This window comes from Brachionichthys hirsutus, chromosome 14 (assembly GCF_040956055.1).
Source record: "Brachionichthys hirsutus isolate HB-005 chromosome 14, CSIRO-AGI_Bhir_v1, whole genome shotgun sequence".
NCBI classification, from domain to species: Eukaryota; Metazoa; Chordata; class Actinopteri; order Lophiiformes; family Brachionichthyidae; genus Brachionichthys; species Brachionichthys hirsutus.
In genome coordinates, this window is record NC_090910.1 from 6,744,778 (window position 1) to 6,762,266 (window position 17,489).

The 17,489-nt window shown below is 41.7% G+C and overlaps 4 protein-coding genes across 5 annotated transcripts in view; 3 read left to right on the forward strand and 1 right to left on the reverse strand.

The window, feature by feature from the left end:
• Window positions 1–668: 668 nt before the first annotated feature.
• Window positions 669–3,477, forward strand: si:dkey-73n8.3 (uncharacterized protein LOC100150965 homolog). The gene is made up of 8 exons (XM_068747776.1): window positions 669–682; window positions 801–916; window positions 1,303–1,458; window positions 1,565–1,669; window positions 1,888–2,097; window positions 2,634–2,826; window positions 2,994–3,145; window positions 3,415–3,477. Exons 1-7 carry the CDS (start codon window positions 669–671, stop codon window positions 3,094–3,096), a joined length of 897 nt encoding a protein of 298 aa, XP_068603877.1. The 3' UTR covers window positions 3,097–3,145; window positions 3,415–3,477.
• A 593-nt stretch (window positions 3,478–4,070) lies between these two features.
• On the forward strand, window positions 4,071–9,240 carry zgc:112332 (uncharacterized protein LOC553712 homolog). Of its 2 annotated transcripts, none has more exons than XM_068747979.1 (7): window positions 4,071–4,081; window positions 4,566–4,681; window positions 7,104–7,259; window positions 7,459–7,563; window positions 8,391–8,600; window positions 8,761–8,953; window positions 9,138–9,240. In XM_068747979.1, exons 1-7 carry the CDS (start codon window positions 4,071–4,073, stop codon window positions 9,238–9,240), a joined length of 894 nt encoding a protein of 297 aa, XP_068604080.1. The 2 variants fall into 2 exon arrangements, with proteins under 2 accessions (XP_068604080.1, XP_068604081.1); XM_068747980.1 differs by having other exon boundaries at window positions 4,569–4,681.
• A 1,159-nt stretch (window positions 9,241–10,399) lies between these two features.
• Window positions 10,400–11,908, forward strand: sec61g (SEC61 translocon subunit gamma). Its single transcript, XM_068747983.1, has 4 exons — window positions 10,400–10,507; window positions 10,866–10,968; window positions 11,117–11,219; window positions 11,741–11,908. The coding sequence occupies exons 2-4, from the start codon at window positions 10,875–10,877 to the stop codon at window positions 11,748–11,750; spliced, it is 207 nt and encodes a 68-aa protein (XP_068604084.1). The 5' UTR covers window positions 10,400–10,507; window positions 10,866–10,874; the 3' UTR covers window positions 11,751–11,908.
• A 178-nt stretch (window positions 11,909–12,086) lies between these two features.
• The window catches only part of tpk1 (thiamin pyrophosphokinase 1), a 51,279-nt gene continuing 45,876 nt past the window's right edge, over window positions 12,087–17,489 (reverse strand). Inside the window, exon 8 of the mRNA XM_068747982.1 lies at window positions 12,087–12,661. Within this exon, the coding sequence (XP_068604083.1) occupies window positions 12,510–12,661 (152 nt within the window). The 3' untranslated portion in view covers window positions 12,087–12,509. The remainder of the gene's footprint in view (window positions 12,662–17,489) is intronic.

Consider the following 17,489-nt stretch of genomic DNA (forward strand, 5'->3'; position numbering starts at 1 on the left):
TGGACAAAAAAAATAGGCTTTTCCTCAGGTTCTGCTCTGTTAGGGATCAAATAAAAGTGACCCCAATCAGCAGTCGGTATAACAGCGACCTGATAACTGAGAGCTTCCCCTGGAAAGCACCAGAAAATCCACTGCGGTGAAATGATGACACCACAGCCGGCTCACCTGTGGATCCGGGGTCTTCATTTCAGCAGCAGCGACTCTTCTGCACAGACAGTTGTATGTAGGATCACACCCCCCCCGCCGGTAATTGTACAATCAGGCTATCCGGCTCCTGCACAGATGAGAGCATATGATGCATTGCATGTCTCATATAACTCATATAACTTCACTTGGATTCGTGCATCATTATAGGAAATGGCGCATTCATCGCGCACAGATATTTGGCGTTTAGGCCCTTGCAGGAAGAAGGGCAGCCGCTGAATCATCCACTTCGTTTTCCTCTTCATGTGATCGTTGCCATGGGAGCTTGACTGATTGATTGGCTACAATGACAGAGTTTCAACAGAGAGGGATCTGTATCTTCCAAATACACCCTCACTCCACTGTCTCTGCGCCATTCTCCTGTCGTCCTGCCTTTTGCATGTTTGGAGCCGACTTTTGAGCTATCAGCTGTGACAAACCCCCACGAGGAATATTCCATTTGGATTATACAAACCTCAAAAAAAATGCAAGCAATCAGGTGAGAAGTTTTTAACATCGTCACCAGAAAAACACAAGATAAAATGTTTGGATGTATGCTGGTGCCGATGCTTCAAGTGACTTCATGGTTTCATGCCTTCATGTTGCACATTTCCCAGGTCCCTGTTTATCCCCGAGTGGTCTTCAAATGTGCGTCTCGAGGGGAAGACGGCCATCGTGACAGGAGCCAGTGGTGGAATAGGCAAAGAGACAGCCAAGGATTTGGCCGGCAGAGGCAAGCAAACAGAACTAATGGCAGTCAAATGAGAGCCACTTAGAGGCTCTTTGTTTTACCGGAAAACACTTTTAAATGAAGGTTATATAAGCATCAGAAGTTTACTGCATTTATTATCTTCTGTGATTTTTTAAAATCTTTTTTGCCCAACTTTAAATGCCCATCAAGCCTGTACTTTGTGAGCATGTTAAACCGGAGTCAAGTTCCTTGTTTGTGTGCACAAAGCTGATTTCGAGTTCCCTTTTCAAGTAACTAAATCACGCCAGTGAAATGCACAAAATCAGAGCAGAGAGTCTCAGCCGCACCTTAACTTGTTGCAATTTCAGCATGAACGGGCTCTGCAGTTATGCAGCTGTCATCAAGGGGCATTAATGTCCACTCCACAGGAGCCCGGGTGATCCTGGCGTGCAGAGACATGGCGAAGGGAGAACAAGCCGCCCGTGACATCATCAGGGAAGTGAAGGGAGCCAAGGTAGTTGCCAAACTCCTGGATCTGGCTGACACCAAATCCATCTGCCTGTTTGCTGAGAGCGTCTACAACTGTGGGTAGCAGACACACACACACCTACACACACACACCACTTTCTCCAAACTACAGTATAAATGACTTTATTAAACTATGATGTCATAACGTATCTTGTTTTCCAGCTGAGAAGGCCCTTCACTACCTGATCAACAATGCAGGTGTGGCTCTTTGTCCTTACAGTCTTACAGTGGACGGATTTGAAACGCACTTCGGAGTCAATCACTTGGGTATGGGATCCACATGTTGCAAACTTACACCAGTTGTGGGGATATCCAGACAAAGGTTTTTCTGATGGTTCTTGCTAGTTTTCATTCTTGCAGTAAATCTTTGCAGCGATGCCGAGACATAAGCCATTGTCGTACCTCTACTCCCAGCAGTCCCTGCTCCTTTCCTCTTTTGCTCCTCCTGCGTCTCCCTCTGTTTCACCTGCTTTCTTCCACTACAGGTCATTTCTTCTTAACCTATCTGCTGCTTGACATGCTGAAGTTCTCCGCTCCATCCCGGGTCATCAATTTGACATCAGTTGCACACAACATTGGTAAGATCCAGTTTGATGACTTGAAAAGCGAGGAAGGCTACCACCCTGCAAAGGCCTACGCGCAGAGCAAGCTGGCCAATGTGCTGTTCACCAGAGAGCTGGCCAAAAGGACTGAGGGTAAGGGTGCGCATGTGACAGATGGTAGGTTATGTACTGTTTGTGTGTGTGTTTTTCTGTGCTGCTTTGTCTTTGTGCATGAAACGCTAAATCTTCATCTTTAGCCAGTGTGAGAGTCTCATGCCTTAACCACAGCCGCTCTGGGCAAGAGATGGAAGGAGGAGAAATTTTATTTGGTGAATGATGCAATTGTTTATTGAAAACTGTTCTTCCATAAATCCCAGATTATCTGCCACAGGAATCTAATCACATATAAAATAAATATTGAATATTCCAAAGCATATCCATAGCCCAATTATACCTTATTTGATGTAACATTTTGTGTTTGAACAATGAAAGGTTTTCTTTAGTTCAAGTTGAATGATCAGTATTATAGATATTTATAGAGGGTGTATATTGCTTTTAAAAAAAAATATATTACATATTAATATATTGTTTTATGCAGACATAATACCATCTTATTTTGTGCCGTTGGCATGAACATCAACTCCATTTGAGAGGAAGTTCCGTCCCTAAATGCATCCCTTTGTTCACAGTTCTAGGTGTAACGACTTACTCTGTGGACCCCGGTTCTGTGAACACTGACATCACACGGCACGTCCCGCATTTCCTTCAGAACTTTGTCAAGACCTTCAGTTATCTGATCAAGACCCCGGCAGAGGGAGCCTACTCCACCATCTACTGCATCGTCACGCCTGAGAACCAGCTGCTCACCGGAGGACACTACAAGTCAGTTAAAACCATAGGGTAGCAAGCCGCTCCCTCCTTAATGTTGCACAAAATCCCCGTAGAGGGTGATCAAAGTGTCTGAAAAGGCATTTTAAAACTAAAAGACAAACACATTAGCCTGCATAAAGAGGACATTAATCCCTGTCTTGTCTTTCCTGTCCTCACAGGGACTGCGCCAAAATTGAGAGTTGCAGGGCAGGTCAGGACGACGCCACTGCCTTAAAGCTGTGGGCGATAAGCTGCCACATGCTGGGGGTCCGCTGGAGATAAAGTGGTCTTATGTTGGCTCTCCTACATGCTATGAAGTAATATTCATGAGGTGATTTCCTGTATGCAAGGAGTGCTGAAAATGTGACGTATGCTGGGATGCAAGCAGGATTTAAATGTGGCTTCACTGCAATAGAATTTGACATGAAGAATTTTTATTGGAGCAAAATTGAGAAAGACATGATGGACTACTGGACTTTCTGCTTGTCCCGTCCGGGGTCTCCTCAGCAAATCAACCTTCACCCTGTCCCTTGCATCGTCCTCCCCAAACACCAGCCACTGTCATGTCCTCCCTCACTACGTCCATGTATCTTCTCCTAGGTCGACCTCCAGCCCTGCTCCCTGGCAGTTCCATCATTCTGCCGGAAGATGGAGATCATGGAGTCAATAAATATATTGCTGTCACTCCAAGCTGTTCTCATGCTTTTTTTTGGGGGGGGGGGGGGGGGGGGGGGGGGCGGCTTTTTCTGATGTTTATTGATTGTATCAGGAACTAAAAATAAATATTCGGCAGCAAATGTGTGAATAGACAGCAGACAATAAAAAAAAATTCGCCGGCAATCTGCTGAGATTTGATCCTGGAGAGACCTCAAGTGGCCAGGATGCAATGTTGCAATATTTTAATGATTAGCAAAAACGAGGCTACTGATTCTGAAAATGCATTATTTATTTTACCTATTTGGATTATTCGTGGAGTTTGTTTCATATTCCACGTGAATGGGACAGCTCGGCCCGTGAGCTACGTGTGACGGTGCACGGCCACGGAGTCGGTCGGGGGCACAGCCTGTTGTTTCCCTGCCTCCTGAACTCCAGCATCAATTACGCGTCAGCTCGCACCTGATTGGCCCAGCCGAGGCGTTTCCATGACAAACGCTTTTGTGGGAGGAGGAGGAGGAGGAGATGACAAGCACGACGTTCAGCCACGAACTGTTTGGAGCGCTGGAGGAGGAAAAGTCGTTTCTGGCCAAAGTGGAAAAATGTACTGCAGGTAAGAAGAACAAAAATCACAAGTTAAAGGCATGATCTTGAACGCATCAGCTACGTTCGAGGTATTTCGGATTTTTACCGTTCCGTTCCCGAAAATTTGCGTCGATTCAGGCGTTTTAATTGTTGTTAATTATTTGTGCAGTACTTGCCACTCTCTTGTTTCTGTCTTATAGATCTGTCACAATGACTTAGAATGTTTTCATAACTAAAAAAAAAAAGGAAATTAGACAAATGTTGTAATTTCATAATCAAAGAATAAAGAGATGGATTATCTATTTTATGTGGAGGATATATGTGTGTGTGTGTGTGTGTGTGTGTGTGTGTGTGTGTGTGTGTGCGTGTGTGTGTGTAGGCATTATGTTTAAAACAAAGATTTCTAAATGTCTTTTGTAGGCTGAATGTCTCAACTCAGACAATTGACAGCTATTACTTTATTACTTTGTTTTCCACCATTGCTGGTTTACTTGTGTGTGTGCTTTATCCAGAAGCGTGTGCTGTAACCGCTGGTCCACAGAGGAGCGGTTAGATGGGAAAACGGTCATCATCACTGGAGCTAACACTGGGATTGGCAAAGAAACTGCCAGGGACCTGGCAAGAAGAGGTACAGCCTTTTCCTCCCATGTCTTCACTTGTCTTTATTTTTGGCTCCATTACATCAATGTGTCCATGCCCTGCTGTCTTTTCTTTCATTTTCTCCAACTTTCACCCTCTGCACAAGCCGCTCTTTTCCCTGGAGTGAAACACGTCCGATGCATGGGTGGTTTTAAAGCTATTAAATGTGACCTTTAAGCGTGACCTCTGTCCTCACACCACCATAGAATCGGGCTTAATCCTCCTCTTTTGTTAATCCAATGTTCTTTTTGTTTTGGTGGGAATATCAGGCTGAAGGGATTTTCATAACGAGTCGGTGTGAGAGGCATAACTTTAACGTATTCCAAGGCCAAAATGATGGGAGATTAAGAAGCGGTTTGAACCCGTGAAAATTCAAAACAGCAGTGATGAATGACAGATGTGACATCAAGGGGACAGAGGGAGTATTGTGAGGGTCTGCTCCCCTCCTAAAGTCAGGCAGGCAACAAAGAGTGATGGGGGGGATACGCATACACACAAATACACTTCTTTGAAAACTGTCCAATAGGTGATTCAGTTTGTTCATTTGTCTGCCCAGCATGGCACCCGCCTCTCCTTTTTAAAGAGAATAACATGTGTGTTTGTTTTCACTCACATTATTGGCACATGGATATCTTATTTTTGTCCAATAGTCTAGACTCTATGCGATGCATGTCAACATGCTATTATCTTGCAGCATCTTGAGAAATGAGAGGTGAAAAAAAAAAGAATCATTACTTCCAGTCTAGAGAGGCATAATAATAATGCGCTGTCCGTTGCTTCTGGAGGGAGCACTGCCAAATTACTTTATCGGTTTTCAGTAGATTAGATGTGGAAGGTTTCATAACAGAAGGAGGCTCCTCGGGTCACTGTGTGATGAAAACTGAAGACTGCCTCTAATCCTATTCATATTTCTATATATATTCTATTCATAACCGCACATTATTAGTCTAAATATGCAGAACATGCAGGCATCTTTCAAGTATTTTCCTTATTTGCATGCTGATGTTATCCGTGCATGTGTCATGCTGCGTAATCATCTGCGAGATGATTTTTAACTCGACCCCTCTTCCATTCTCGCTGTTTACTGTGTCATTTAATTGAGTGAACTTGGCTGCGAGAACAGTAGGATTTTTCCACATGGGAACAACGGGGGGGGGGAGAAACAAAGACACTGTGACGGGAGGCAGACGCTACGCTCCATCTGATTAATGGCTCCTTTCCGGGCTCATTAAGGAGAATGCATTGTAATTTGTGTCTGAAGCGACACAGCTGAGGGGGTGTTGTGCTCATGCGAGCAGAGCAGTTGGCTAAATGAGAGTTTATAGAACATTAGAAGAGGATTGGAAGCACCATGGAGACATGGAGACACGTCCTCCTCCATTGGAGTAGTTGGCCTTATATGCCTGCAAATGAGCAAATCTTTTGAAGCTTGGAAACTCCAAGGATTAAATCCTGCTGTGTTTGGAAAATTTGTCTTAATCACTGTCAGGTTTATATTCAGCAAGGTATAATGGCTGATCATTTCTTTGTCTTGTGATTTAAAACATTATGGGATTTGCTGGCACCGCCATACCTGCAAGAACAAGTAGAGGGTTCATAGCAAAATGCCCCCCCCCCCCCCCCCACACACACACACACACACCCATCATTGTATTTGTTACACTGGCTTATTCCCACTCTGGAGCATAAATGGACTGGAGTCTGTTCCAGCAAGTGCAGAAACCTTCGCAAGTTTTGGCTTCACCTTAGCGCAATGAGAAGGGACGAAAAGAAGTCTGTTCTCTTTTTCACACTTTTTGACTTGCGTCTTTATTCTCGCATCCTCCGACAATGCGTGGAGCGAGGCAAGGAAATGTGTGTCTTTTAAAATTCTCTACATTTTGTTCGAGATGAAACATAGTTTTCTCTGAGGTGACGGCAGCGAATAGCAACAGCGTCGATCCTCAGTCAGCTGAACAGACTGAAAGAGACAAATTATTATTCTCAGATGCAAATGCATGGAAATCAGTATAAGTGACATAAATGTGTGACTGCAACACTCCCTCTGATGTCGGTTTTACCCATTATAAAAGTCAATAAGGGAAATAACAACTTGTATGGTAAAATATCTGCAGTAATTTAAGGAAGTGATTATTTTGTCTTTCAAATCTACAAAAACTCTATGAATCAGAAATTCAATAAAATAAATTGCATTGTGGCGACGCATTGTTATCTCAACGCCACAAGACGTTTGGTGAAGGCTCCTCTCATGTGTTCCCACTCAGGTCTCTTCATAGATCCTCAGAACACAAGTCAGAGCTGCGGGTGGCCCACAAGCATGACTTGGGATTTATGTGTGCATTGAGAAGCAGGGAAATATGGAATCAGGGGGTTGGGACGGACTCATGAGTCGTGACCTCCGTTGTTTTCAGGAGCGCGTGTCGTGATGGCCTGCAGGGACCTAGAGAGGGCAGAAGAGGCAAGAACGGAGATTTTGGAAGACACGGGAAACGAGAACCTCGTCAGCAGGAAACTGGATCTGTCTGACACCAAGTCTATCAGAGCGTTTGCTGAATTGATTAACAAAGGTGGGCAGCTCAGTGTGGCTTTACCTCATTGCACACAGTTCCTCCAATAGGCTCCTGGAAAAGTTTCTCTGAAGTACGGCAGGTTGGTAATTCTGTGCATTCTGCCTCCTGTCAGCAAGTCTGTGAGCAAAACACTGGAGCTCATTCTTTTGACTGATTCTTCACTGTGCTTTGTGTTTGTGTGGGATGTTCTTTTCAGAGGAGAAACAGGTGAATGTCCTGATCAATAATGCGGGTGTCATGATGTGTCCCTACTCCAAGACTGCTGATGGGTTTGAAATGCAGTTGGGTGTCAATCATTTGGGTGAGTCATTTTTGAATGCTGGAGCTTCTGCAGAATTATTACACTGTGCTTTAATCAGTTGTACTGTTTGTTAGTGAGATGAATTGCAGAGAGACTTCAAATTGTTGTTTTCTGCTCCAAAGTCAAGGTGGACTATTTTGTTTTACTTTATTAAAATGGTTGGATACTGATAGGAGGGATACCCCTACTAAAAACGTTAGGATATATATTTTTCCAATATCAAATAATACTTAAAAGCTAGAAAAGCGCTCAGACCTCCACCAAGCAGCTCACTCCCCTCCTAATTGGATTTACACCATCCACATGGTGATCTGTAATATATGTGTTCCTATATGTATGTTTTAAAAATAACCGAATAGATAATCAGTAAAACAGGAAATGGAGAACAATAGTGAGGGAAGCAAAGATATTCAAGTCAGGTCTTTAAGTGGGTCGACAGGGGTTCCATTCAAAGCTCTCTCTAAAGTCATTTTTGATGCTAACTTTGGTGTCGTTTGCTTTAATTCCTCAAAATAGACACATTTCCTCAATTTTGATTGGATGACCTGACATGAATGAAGGTCTCAAAGATCAAAAGAAAATGAATACATTTTTCTCCTCTTTTGATGAACCAAAGTTTTATTTACTGGACATCCCCTCCTCCTTTTTCAGTCTCCACCATATACAAGTTAAGAATGATGATTATTGCATCTCATTAAGTGCATCATATTTGAAGCAGGCAATCACATGGCATGTGGACAATTCTCTTTGGGACACCTTCTAAAAAAAGTACTTATTTTAGATTCCCTGGGGAGTAAAAACTCATTGTAATGTGTGTATCTCCGCAGGTCACTTCCTGTTGACGTACCTGCTGCTAGACCTTATCAAACGTTCAGCTCCTGCCCGTATTATAGTCGTGGCGTCGGTGGCCCACACCTGGACCGGGCTTCGGCTAGATGACATCAACAGTGAGAGGAGCTATGATACAGTGAAGGCATACGGACAGAGCAAACTAGCCAATGTGCTCTTTGCGCGCTCTCTCGCAAAACGGTTACAAGGTGAGATGAGACTCTAGATTACAACTAGAGTAATGCTTCCAATTATTTGAACAACTGTACACTTCACTCAAAATATATTTTCTTTAGAAATACATATGTTACATAAATGTGTACAGAATCACAGCACGACAGTGTGTGAGTGACTGTATACCTGATACAGGTACAGGAGTGTGCGTGTTCTCCCTGCACCCGGGGGTGGTGCAGTCAGACCTGTGGAGGCACCAGCACCAGTGTGTCCAGCTGGCGGTGAAGATCTTCAGGGTTTTCACCAAGACTACAGTGGAGGGAGCGCAGACCACCATCTACTGCAGCGTGGAGCCGAGCCTGGACGGCCAGAGCGGAGGCTATTTCAGGTACAGGATGGTGTGTTCAGCCAACCTGCAAAATGTAGAGCGCCAGCTTCTGCTGCTCAGACTAACAAAGGGGTTAATACTAAAGAGGGGAGTGTCGCCTATTTTTTACCTTTTATTATTGAGCAGGCACTAAAATGCAACATGCTGGTAGTAATGGCTGTTTCCCCTCCCTCTGAATGCTTAGTGACTGCGCCACGGCGAGCTGCTCAAGGGCTGCTTCTGACGACGACTTGGCCCAAAAGCTGTGGCAGATCAGCTGCGACATGGTCGGCATCGCCTGGCAGTGAAAGGGGCACATCGACTAAAGACATGCTTTTATGAAGGCACTGATGTTGATGATAGTTTAGATGATATAGGTATATGTATATATAAATAAATTAGACCTGTAATGCCGTAAATCATATTGCAGTTGTTCATGTTTGTACTTTAAAGTAAACGTTACGATGTTTGTGAATTCTGATAGTATTTCCTAAATGTAGTTATTCTTAAAGTTGTTGGCATAACCTTTTTAGATACTTTACACATGTGACACTTGAGTAAAATTTTAAGTGGAGTGGAACATTCTGTGAGTTTAACAGTGAGATAATTGAAGGTCTTTATGTACTTCCAGTACCATCTCAACATGACGGCAGAATGCAGTCGAATGTAGCACATTCCCTCCGCTTCGCTGGACATGAGCATCATCCTTGTGACTTGTCACACCATGTAATCTGTATAATGAGGAACAAAGATCAAGAGCTAATGCCAGCATTTCCATTAAGGAACAGTATTTTAATCTAAATCACGTGGGGGAGTATTTAAGACCTAAGGAATGTCCTGAGCAGCACCATCAAGGAGTCCAGGACCAACGCTCCCTCAGGGTAGCACATGTGCTATGTGTCATTGAACAGGCTCATTTTCAGTAATGCACTATTTTAAATAGAAGAGTAACTATTCTAATAAACCAACAACAGAATATGCATTTGTATATCATTACATTGGATGACATACTCATTGTGCCCCTGCCCTTTTTCTTTTTTTTTTTTACTAAATGGCCACCAAGCAGCTCATTCCGCTTGCACCAAAAATCTAAGTATTACTTAATTTACATTTTTTAGATTCAATTCAACATTGGCATAGGTAATGATGTATTAAATGCATGCTTAAAAATAAAAAAAATAAAAAAATGATTGGATCCACATGGTGATCCGGATTATCATCAAAATGTTATCAATTGTTCTTGGTATCTTTATACACCAACAATGAAAAATGCTTTCAACATTTAATGGGATCTAAATGGTCACAAACGCCGTCAAATACATAACCTCCTTGGCCGAGGTAATAAAAAATGTGGCGCTTTTATCAAACTCCGTTTCCTCTTTCTGTATTGAAACCTCCAAACCTGTAGGTGGCAGTGTGAATAAATAAAGAAGCTCAAATAAAAAAAAGATACACACTCATACGCATGCGCAATGAGAGGCAACGTCAGCACTCCTTTCCACGAACAGAAGCTGCCTGAAAGCTACGTGGCTCTCACTCCTCAGACTTTTCTCTGAACTAGCACGATAGAAACAGGTAAGCAAGTTACTTCTTTTTCAAACATAACTATGTATATATATATATATATTTATTTTTACATATGAGTAGATCATTTGCGGGTATAATAGCATTTTAGACCTTTCTTTTTTTTTTTTAGCTAACAGTGTGACGTCGACGTCGCAGCTTTTCTTAGGATGACATCAAGCTAGCAAACATCCAGCCTACTGAATTATAAGACTACGTGTTAGACATCCAAAATAACGTTACTATTTAATACCAATTACCAGATGCGAGGGATATTGATTATTGCTGCATTTATAACATAGAGCGGTACAGGCGGCTGTTGTCAGCCGAAGCTTGACCATTAATAGCGTTGTTTATATTCTTCTCTCAGCATAACATTATGGATCAGGTGATGCAGTTTGTGGAGCCCAGCCGGCAGTTCGTCAAAGACTCTATAAGGCTGGTAAAGAGATGCACAAAACCCGACAGGAAAGGTAGGATCTTCCATCTCGCCCGGTCTTTGTTGTACTGGGAGGAGCGTTTGGCTTCTCATCCACCCTGTCCGCTGACATGATTTGGAACCAACTTGCTTAATATGAAGTTTATCCTAAATAAAGGAGTGTGTTTTTGTTTCTTCTTTAGAATTCCAGAAGATTGCCATGGCCACAGCAATTGGGTTCGCCATCATGGGTTTCATTGGCTTCTTTGTCAAACTCATTCACATCCCCATCAACAATATCATTGTGTAAGTATTGATTTTATTTATCATTAAGGCATAAAGGCTTCACTTCCTGAAATGTATTTTTTTATAATTAAATTCCTGTATTAATGCTTTAAGGGACAGTAAATCTTAGTTGTCTGGGATAATAGTGTAAAGTTAAATGAAGGCACTTGCTTTGGCTGGCTTATTGTTTCTGAAAGGAAGATTGTTTATTTTAGCAAATAAATTATACAATAGTGTGAATGAATTTACGATTTTATTGACATTATACAATTCTTTTATGTAAAGCCTTGCCAATGCATTTAATAAACGGATGAAGAAACAAGTTTGGTCCCACTGCTGGCATTCATTGTATTATTTTTACGCCCAGTCTGAATTGACAGTCGTACAGCATTCTGTGCGCCGACATGGTAGTCAGCATAGACAGTATTTCAGAGAGAAGAAATGTTTCATAGTAACTTGTTTTACATTCAAATATTTGTCTTGGAAAAATCAAAATTGTACATAGTCACTAAAACGTGCTTTTCTCATTTGTCTTTTTCTAGTGGTGGTTAAATCCTGGATAAGAAAAATCAGATTCCAATACCCAGAGAAGACGGACAAGTTTGATTAGGCTGGTGTGGTGGGGAACTCCAGGGATGGCTTTTTTTTTTTTTTTTTTTACATAATAATGCCTTTGTATTTCCCAGTGTAAATAAAATAAATCAGATTGATTTGGTCTCTTTTCATTTAAACCTTACCACTGCAGCATGAACTGACTGTCAGAGCTAAGATATTTAATCTGATCAAAAGGCACAGGTACTTTAAGGCTAAATGAAGGTTTTCCACAGTGTTCAAATATTAATGACAATTATATAAAACTGATGCCTGTACAGCAGAATGATGGTAAGAAAAAAAATGGTGGTGAGTATCTTCAATTGAACATGCTGGCATCTTATTCAACACTTTGAATTAATCTGATATGAGATGTGTTTTCACAAAGGAATCCTGATCATTCATATGGACAAAAGTGAAATAAGAGTTTTGGCTATATAAGGTGCCGACAAGGGAATTCCTTGAATGTCTCTTATTCAATCAAAATCTGGACGCTGAAAAACAAAATTGTCACAAAGAACCCAATTGTAAAAAAACTACACGACATAAATTATTATTGGTCTTATGATCATTATGGTGTGGAAACTGAATGTTGAGAGTTTTGAATTTTCTTGGCAAAATTTCCAAAAAGAAGCGACAGGCCATCAATTCACTCATTTAATCTTATTGGAAATATATTTAATAATTATTTTGTACTTCATGCTAAATAAAAGAATTTCTTCAGCAACATTTCCACTTCTTTATTATCCCCATGCTCCAGAGTAGAGGCTGGTCAGTTGTCACGGTAACAGATTTCCTGGGGGTTCCAGGGTCAGTGGGTTCATATGAATTGGAGGTGCTCACTATCTTGCCAAACTGCAGGACCTGGTTATCTGAAAAAAAAAAAAAGGGAATATGGTTAATAGAGGAGCGGCACGGTCGCACAGCAGGCGGTGCTGTTGCCTCACAGCAAGAAGCTACTGGGTTGGATTCCTTTGTGTGCAGAATTTGTATGTTCTCCCCATGTCTGCGTGCATTCTCTGAAGGTTCTCCAGCTTCCTTCCACCTCCAAAAACATACAGCTTAGGCGAATTGGTCACTCCAAATTGTCTGTAAGTGTGCATGTGTGAACATGCGTGTTTGTCTTTTGTGTGTCCCAGCTGGCATCTCATCTGGGAAGTACCCGCTTCTCGCCTGCAGCAAGCTGGGATAGGCCCCCTGAGTAACTGAGGCAAGGCAGTCCACAACGCTTTCAGTCTGACCAAATAAATTTGGGTCGAGGGAAGGATTCTGAGGCCAAACAGAGTTTGAAGGTTATTATGTTAAAGCCACTGAGCATCGTGCTACTTTGAGGTTACTGAATTGTTAACAAATCCACTCAGAGAACCCTTCAGCTGCCACCCACAGAAAAGTCGACCACTGTGCAGTATTTTATACAACAGGCCAAAACAGTAAAAATTACAAATGTATTTTCAATTTACCCATTAAGAGGTTCCTTTTATTTTCATTCTTTATTGTCAATATGCTGATGTAAAAAATAAAACGCCCTGAGAGTGGCGCTGTTGTGTCACGGCTCATGTAAAAAAGGCAAACTCACTTCAGGATACTTTACACCTGAGGATGTATTCATTCATTATTATTTGTCACAACATTTTTATGTTGTGCAGCAAATCAAAACATTTTCAAAATTGATTTCAGGCTCCATGCCGTTAAATATCTGAGGTGGTTTTTGGTTGTAATTCAACGAGTGTTTATAAAACTCTCATCTGTTTACGCCTCTGAAGCTCTCTATCACAGCAACATAAATTCTGGGTGTGGTCAACATTGATTTTAATATTTCCTTTTTTTAGCTGTGATGATTTAATCATCAATTGTGTCTGCCTGGTATCAATCAGTGTGTGAATGAATGAGCTTAAACTGATTACACTGATTTGTAGCTTTTAACGCATTCAAACAACTTATAGAAGAACATTCATGGTCTGACAGAGACCAAGGGCAAGACGAATCAAAACCTTATCATGATTCAGTCAAAACAGCCTCGTCATCATTTAGGTGGATACAATCAGCTGAATATAGGCCTACTGCATCCTTACTGCATGCTAATAATAGTTAGCTGATGTAGTATACTGTGTAATTAAAAAGAATTTTAAAGGGCATTGATTTTTTGTTAATTATTAATCCTTAAGCCTTCCAGTTAAGGAAGTTTGAGTGCCACGATCATTAATGCAATATATCTAAATTCCAATTTGTGTGAGCTTCACCAGTTTTAATAAAACAAAATACACACTCGATTCTTAGCACACACATGAATTCCAGGTGTTACAAATTAGCTGTAGCTTTTCTGCATGTTAGGTAAAGATAATACAGATTCTATTCTACTCCAAAGAATAAAATGAGGAATTAATGATATTCAGTCAAGGCTGTGCATCAAACATGAAGGGAGAATATATGAAGAGCTTAAAAAAAATAAGGATTTAAAAATATGGAAAAATAGTTGAGGGACAGTCACTTCACAACGTTTCGCTACAGCTTCTTCAAAGACACTAAATCACGCAAGTATGCCACAAATATTGTGTTCCTCTGCAGGCTGCCAAGGCTCCATATCTATAAAACATCTCTTTAGAACACTGTGATTATATTAGGATCAGACATGTCTCTGCCGCCCATAGATCGCTTGCTTGACTCCAGTTCTTAAAACATCAATAATGAGTGCCGGCTGGTGTAGTTCTAAAAACGACAACCGGAGGCAGCAGAGTGCTACAACAGAGGGCATTAGAAACACATTGGGATGCTCAACAGCGTGCAAAGTGACACCTGCATTTACTAACACACATTATTTCTATCTGCCTCTCACACAGATCCAATCATGGACACACACACACACACACACACAGACATACAAGTTCTTTACGGAACACAAAAGGTTTTAGGATTACATCATTAGTAATCCCCTCCTCAAAGCTGATACTGATCAATAACGGTCCCTGTTCCGAGGGGACCAAAATGAGCGTTGCACCTTTTAGTGATATCAATGGAGATGTTTGCTGGCTGTAATTGCATTTCTAGCGCCACGGCCGAAAAGGCCCGTCAACCGTAAGTAGACTATATTTATACAACAAATTACCCGGGAGAGAGGGTGAGAGAGGAGAAGAGACTCACAAACACTCATCCTGTCATCTGCAGCCACAGAGGGGCAGATGGGTGTCAGGGGCCATTTTTGAAAGAGGGGAAAGTAATGAACATACTCTATTTTTAAGTTCTCGTTAAAAGGTGCATCTGTAAACGCTGATACATTAGTGTTAAATGATCTCTGATAAACTAGCACTCTGTAATCACAAATGGGTCAACAGGAAAAAGAGATAGAAAAAAGTCTATAAATAATTTTTGTTCAATATTAAACTCTCCAATTCCTGGAACGAGCTGAACGTGTGACATCAATTCAACATATATTCTCCCATTCTCTTGCTGTTTACTCAAGGTAAGACAGGAGAGGAAGACGTAATGGAGCTGTTAAATAGTCTGGTCCAAGGCCAGTGTAGCAGCAGCGTAAATACAGCAGGCTTACAGGAAGAGCACAAAGACCACATCTTCCCTGAAGTCCCATAAATCACAAGTGTCTTTATTGTTTAATTATATTAGCCAATCATTGCCTTTTGTTTGATGGCAAAGACCATAACACTGAAAAATATCTGTCCTATATATATATATATATATCAAGTACTGTGGAACCTCGGTTCTAGAACGACTCAGTAGTCGAGCAACATCACCGCTATAAGAGCATCTGTATGGAACAGACATGAAATTGCCAATCCCTTATGTCCCACTCTTCTGTGTGTCCACGAACGCACCGTTGGGTCATGAGACCGCACACTCACACACCTTCACTTAACAAGGAGTAAGATTGGCTGAGCAGGCTATCAACCTTCCGCGTGCCTCCCATGGGCAGAGAGGCTACAAGGATGGCTGCAGCAGGTATGTCTCATGATAAATAGTTACGCTCTAGTCTTCCGCTCTAAACTCAAGTTGCATCTTATATTCCTTTAGAAGATGGACGTCACCTCTGTTAGGTCCCAGGTGTGACGGGCTAGAAGTGAGCTTGTGTGCTGTTAGTGTTAACATAGCACTTTTGCGTTGTCGTAACTATGCATTTTAAAATGAAACAATGATACTTGAACTTAATCATTGCTGTTGAATGTAGTAGTTTGTATTTGATCGTGCGCACACACACATGATTAGCTGTGATTGATATTTGGTCCTGTCTGCTCAACCCCAGGCCAGGTGTGCTCGTTAAGGCACAGACCCGCTCAGGAACCTGAACAACTCTTAACCACCACCACGCCCGGCAGTCTGGTAGGGGGCTGTTGCAGCCAGTCCTCTCCCTCCTACTCCCATTCACCTCCATGAACTCTTTTGCGTGCTTTGGACAAATCTTTATGTTCAGGGACCCCCTCCTGGTATACAATAATGGACAATCAGCCAAACTTTCTTTATTGTGAATGATGAACATGTGGACGATTGCCAGTGTTTCCTGTGTTTGGTTGTTTGAGTTGGTGAATTGCCTTGAATCGGGGGGGGGGGGATGAAACATCTCTGCAGAGTGTAAATATCGGGAACGCTGTTTGGTCTGTGTCCTGCTGTTGCACAGTTAATAAGGCACCAGCCACGCAAAAGCAAATACCTGTGTCTGCGTTGTTTATACTGGTCCATGCACCTCCCAGAGCCAAAACCCTACTCTTCTGTTTACTGGTCAATACCACCAAAAATCTATTAACTCTTTCAAGGTATAAATATACATACTTGGTACATGCAGTTTTATTTTTGTTATTTCCTGGATAGCTGCTCTCTAATCAAGTTTCCTTAGCAGCTTCCTCTTTGTATTATGAACCGCTGCGTACATTGTAAACGCATTACAGTATTCCGTCTGCTTCTGTTTCTCCCTGTCTTGTCTTTCCATCTCTCCCCCTTTCTGTCAGTGTCTTTGTACCACAGTCTCTGTCTCTCTCTCTTTCTCAACTCAACCGGTCAAGGTCAAGGCAGATGGCCACCTACTATGAGTCTTAGATTCTGTACAAGGTTTCTGCCAGTTAAAAGGAAGTTTTTCCTTGTCTCCATTGCCAAAGTGCTTACTCGTGTGGGACAGGTTGGGTTCTATAATTCCTTGCTGATATTTTTCCAGATATTTTTTTGTTATGATCTGGTGCTATAAAAATTAATTGAATTACGTCGGATAAAATAAATTACAAAATAGCGTATACTAATGTACTTCAGCAATGCAACATGGTAGGTTACAGATACGGACAACCTATCATAATAGAGAGTGACAAAGTATTAAATTTATGAACAGCCCATGAAGTCTTGCAATTGCATGATTTGGCTCATCAGCCAGTTTAACACAGGAGATGTATGTTTTTCTCCCTTGCTCTTAGATAATACGCTATGTAATGAACAAAACAAGCTAGCGAACATGCCATAAAGTCAATACCGTTAGTATCACTAAATTCTCCTCCGCTCTCCTCATAGTTGACCTACTTTTGGTATAAGGGAGGCGTTAAAACTCTAAGATGATCCCCCCACCCCACCCTTTTTTTTCCCACTGGTTGAATCATTCTTGGTTTGAACAGTACCAGTGTACACAAAGATCACACTCAATGAAAATACAAAACCTTGACTGACATGTGACAAATACCTAAAAGTTGAACTACAAGGAAAGAACCTGTCTCC

What these genes read in the sequence shown, in the direction of transcription:
- si:dkey-73n8.3 (XM_068747776.1), top strand. An exon ending in CAAGGATTTGGCCGGCAGAG is followed by an intron (nt 917 to 1,302) that starts GCAAGCAAACAG and finishes TCCACTCCACAG; the next exon opens with GAGCCCGGGTGATCCTGGCG. An exon ending in CTTCGGAGTCAATCACTTGG is followed by an intron (nt 1,670 to 1,887) that starts GTATGGGATCCA and finishes CTTCCACTACAG; the next exon opens with GTCATTTCTTCTTAACCTAT.
- sec61g (XM_068747983.1), top strand. Translation starts at nt 10,875, where the DNA reads ATGGATCAGGTGATGCAGTTTGTGGAGCCCAGCCGGCAGTTCGTCAAA. An exon ending in CACAAAACCCGACAGGAAAG is followed by an intron (nt 10,969 to 11,116) that starts GTAGGATCTTCC and finishes TTTCTTCTTTAG; the next exon opens with AATTCCAGAAGATTGCCATG.
- zgc:112332 (XM_068747979.1), top strand. An exon ending in GTTGGGTGTCAATCATTTGG is followed by an intron (nt 7,564 to 8,390) that starts GTGAGTCATTTT and finishes GTATCTCCGCAG; the next exon opens with GTCACTTCCTGTTGACGTAC. An exon ending in TCTCGCAAAACGGTTACAAG is followed by an intron (nt 8,601 to 8,760) that starts GTGAGATGAGAC and finishes TACCTGATACAG; the next exon opens with GTACAGGAGTGTGCGTGTTC.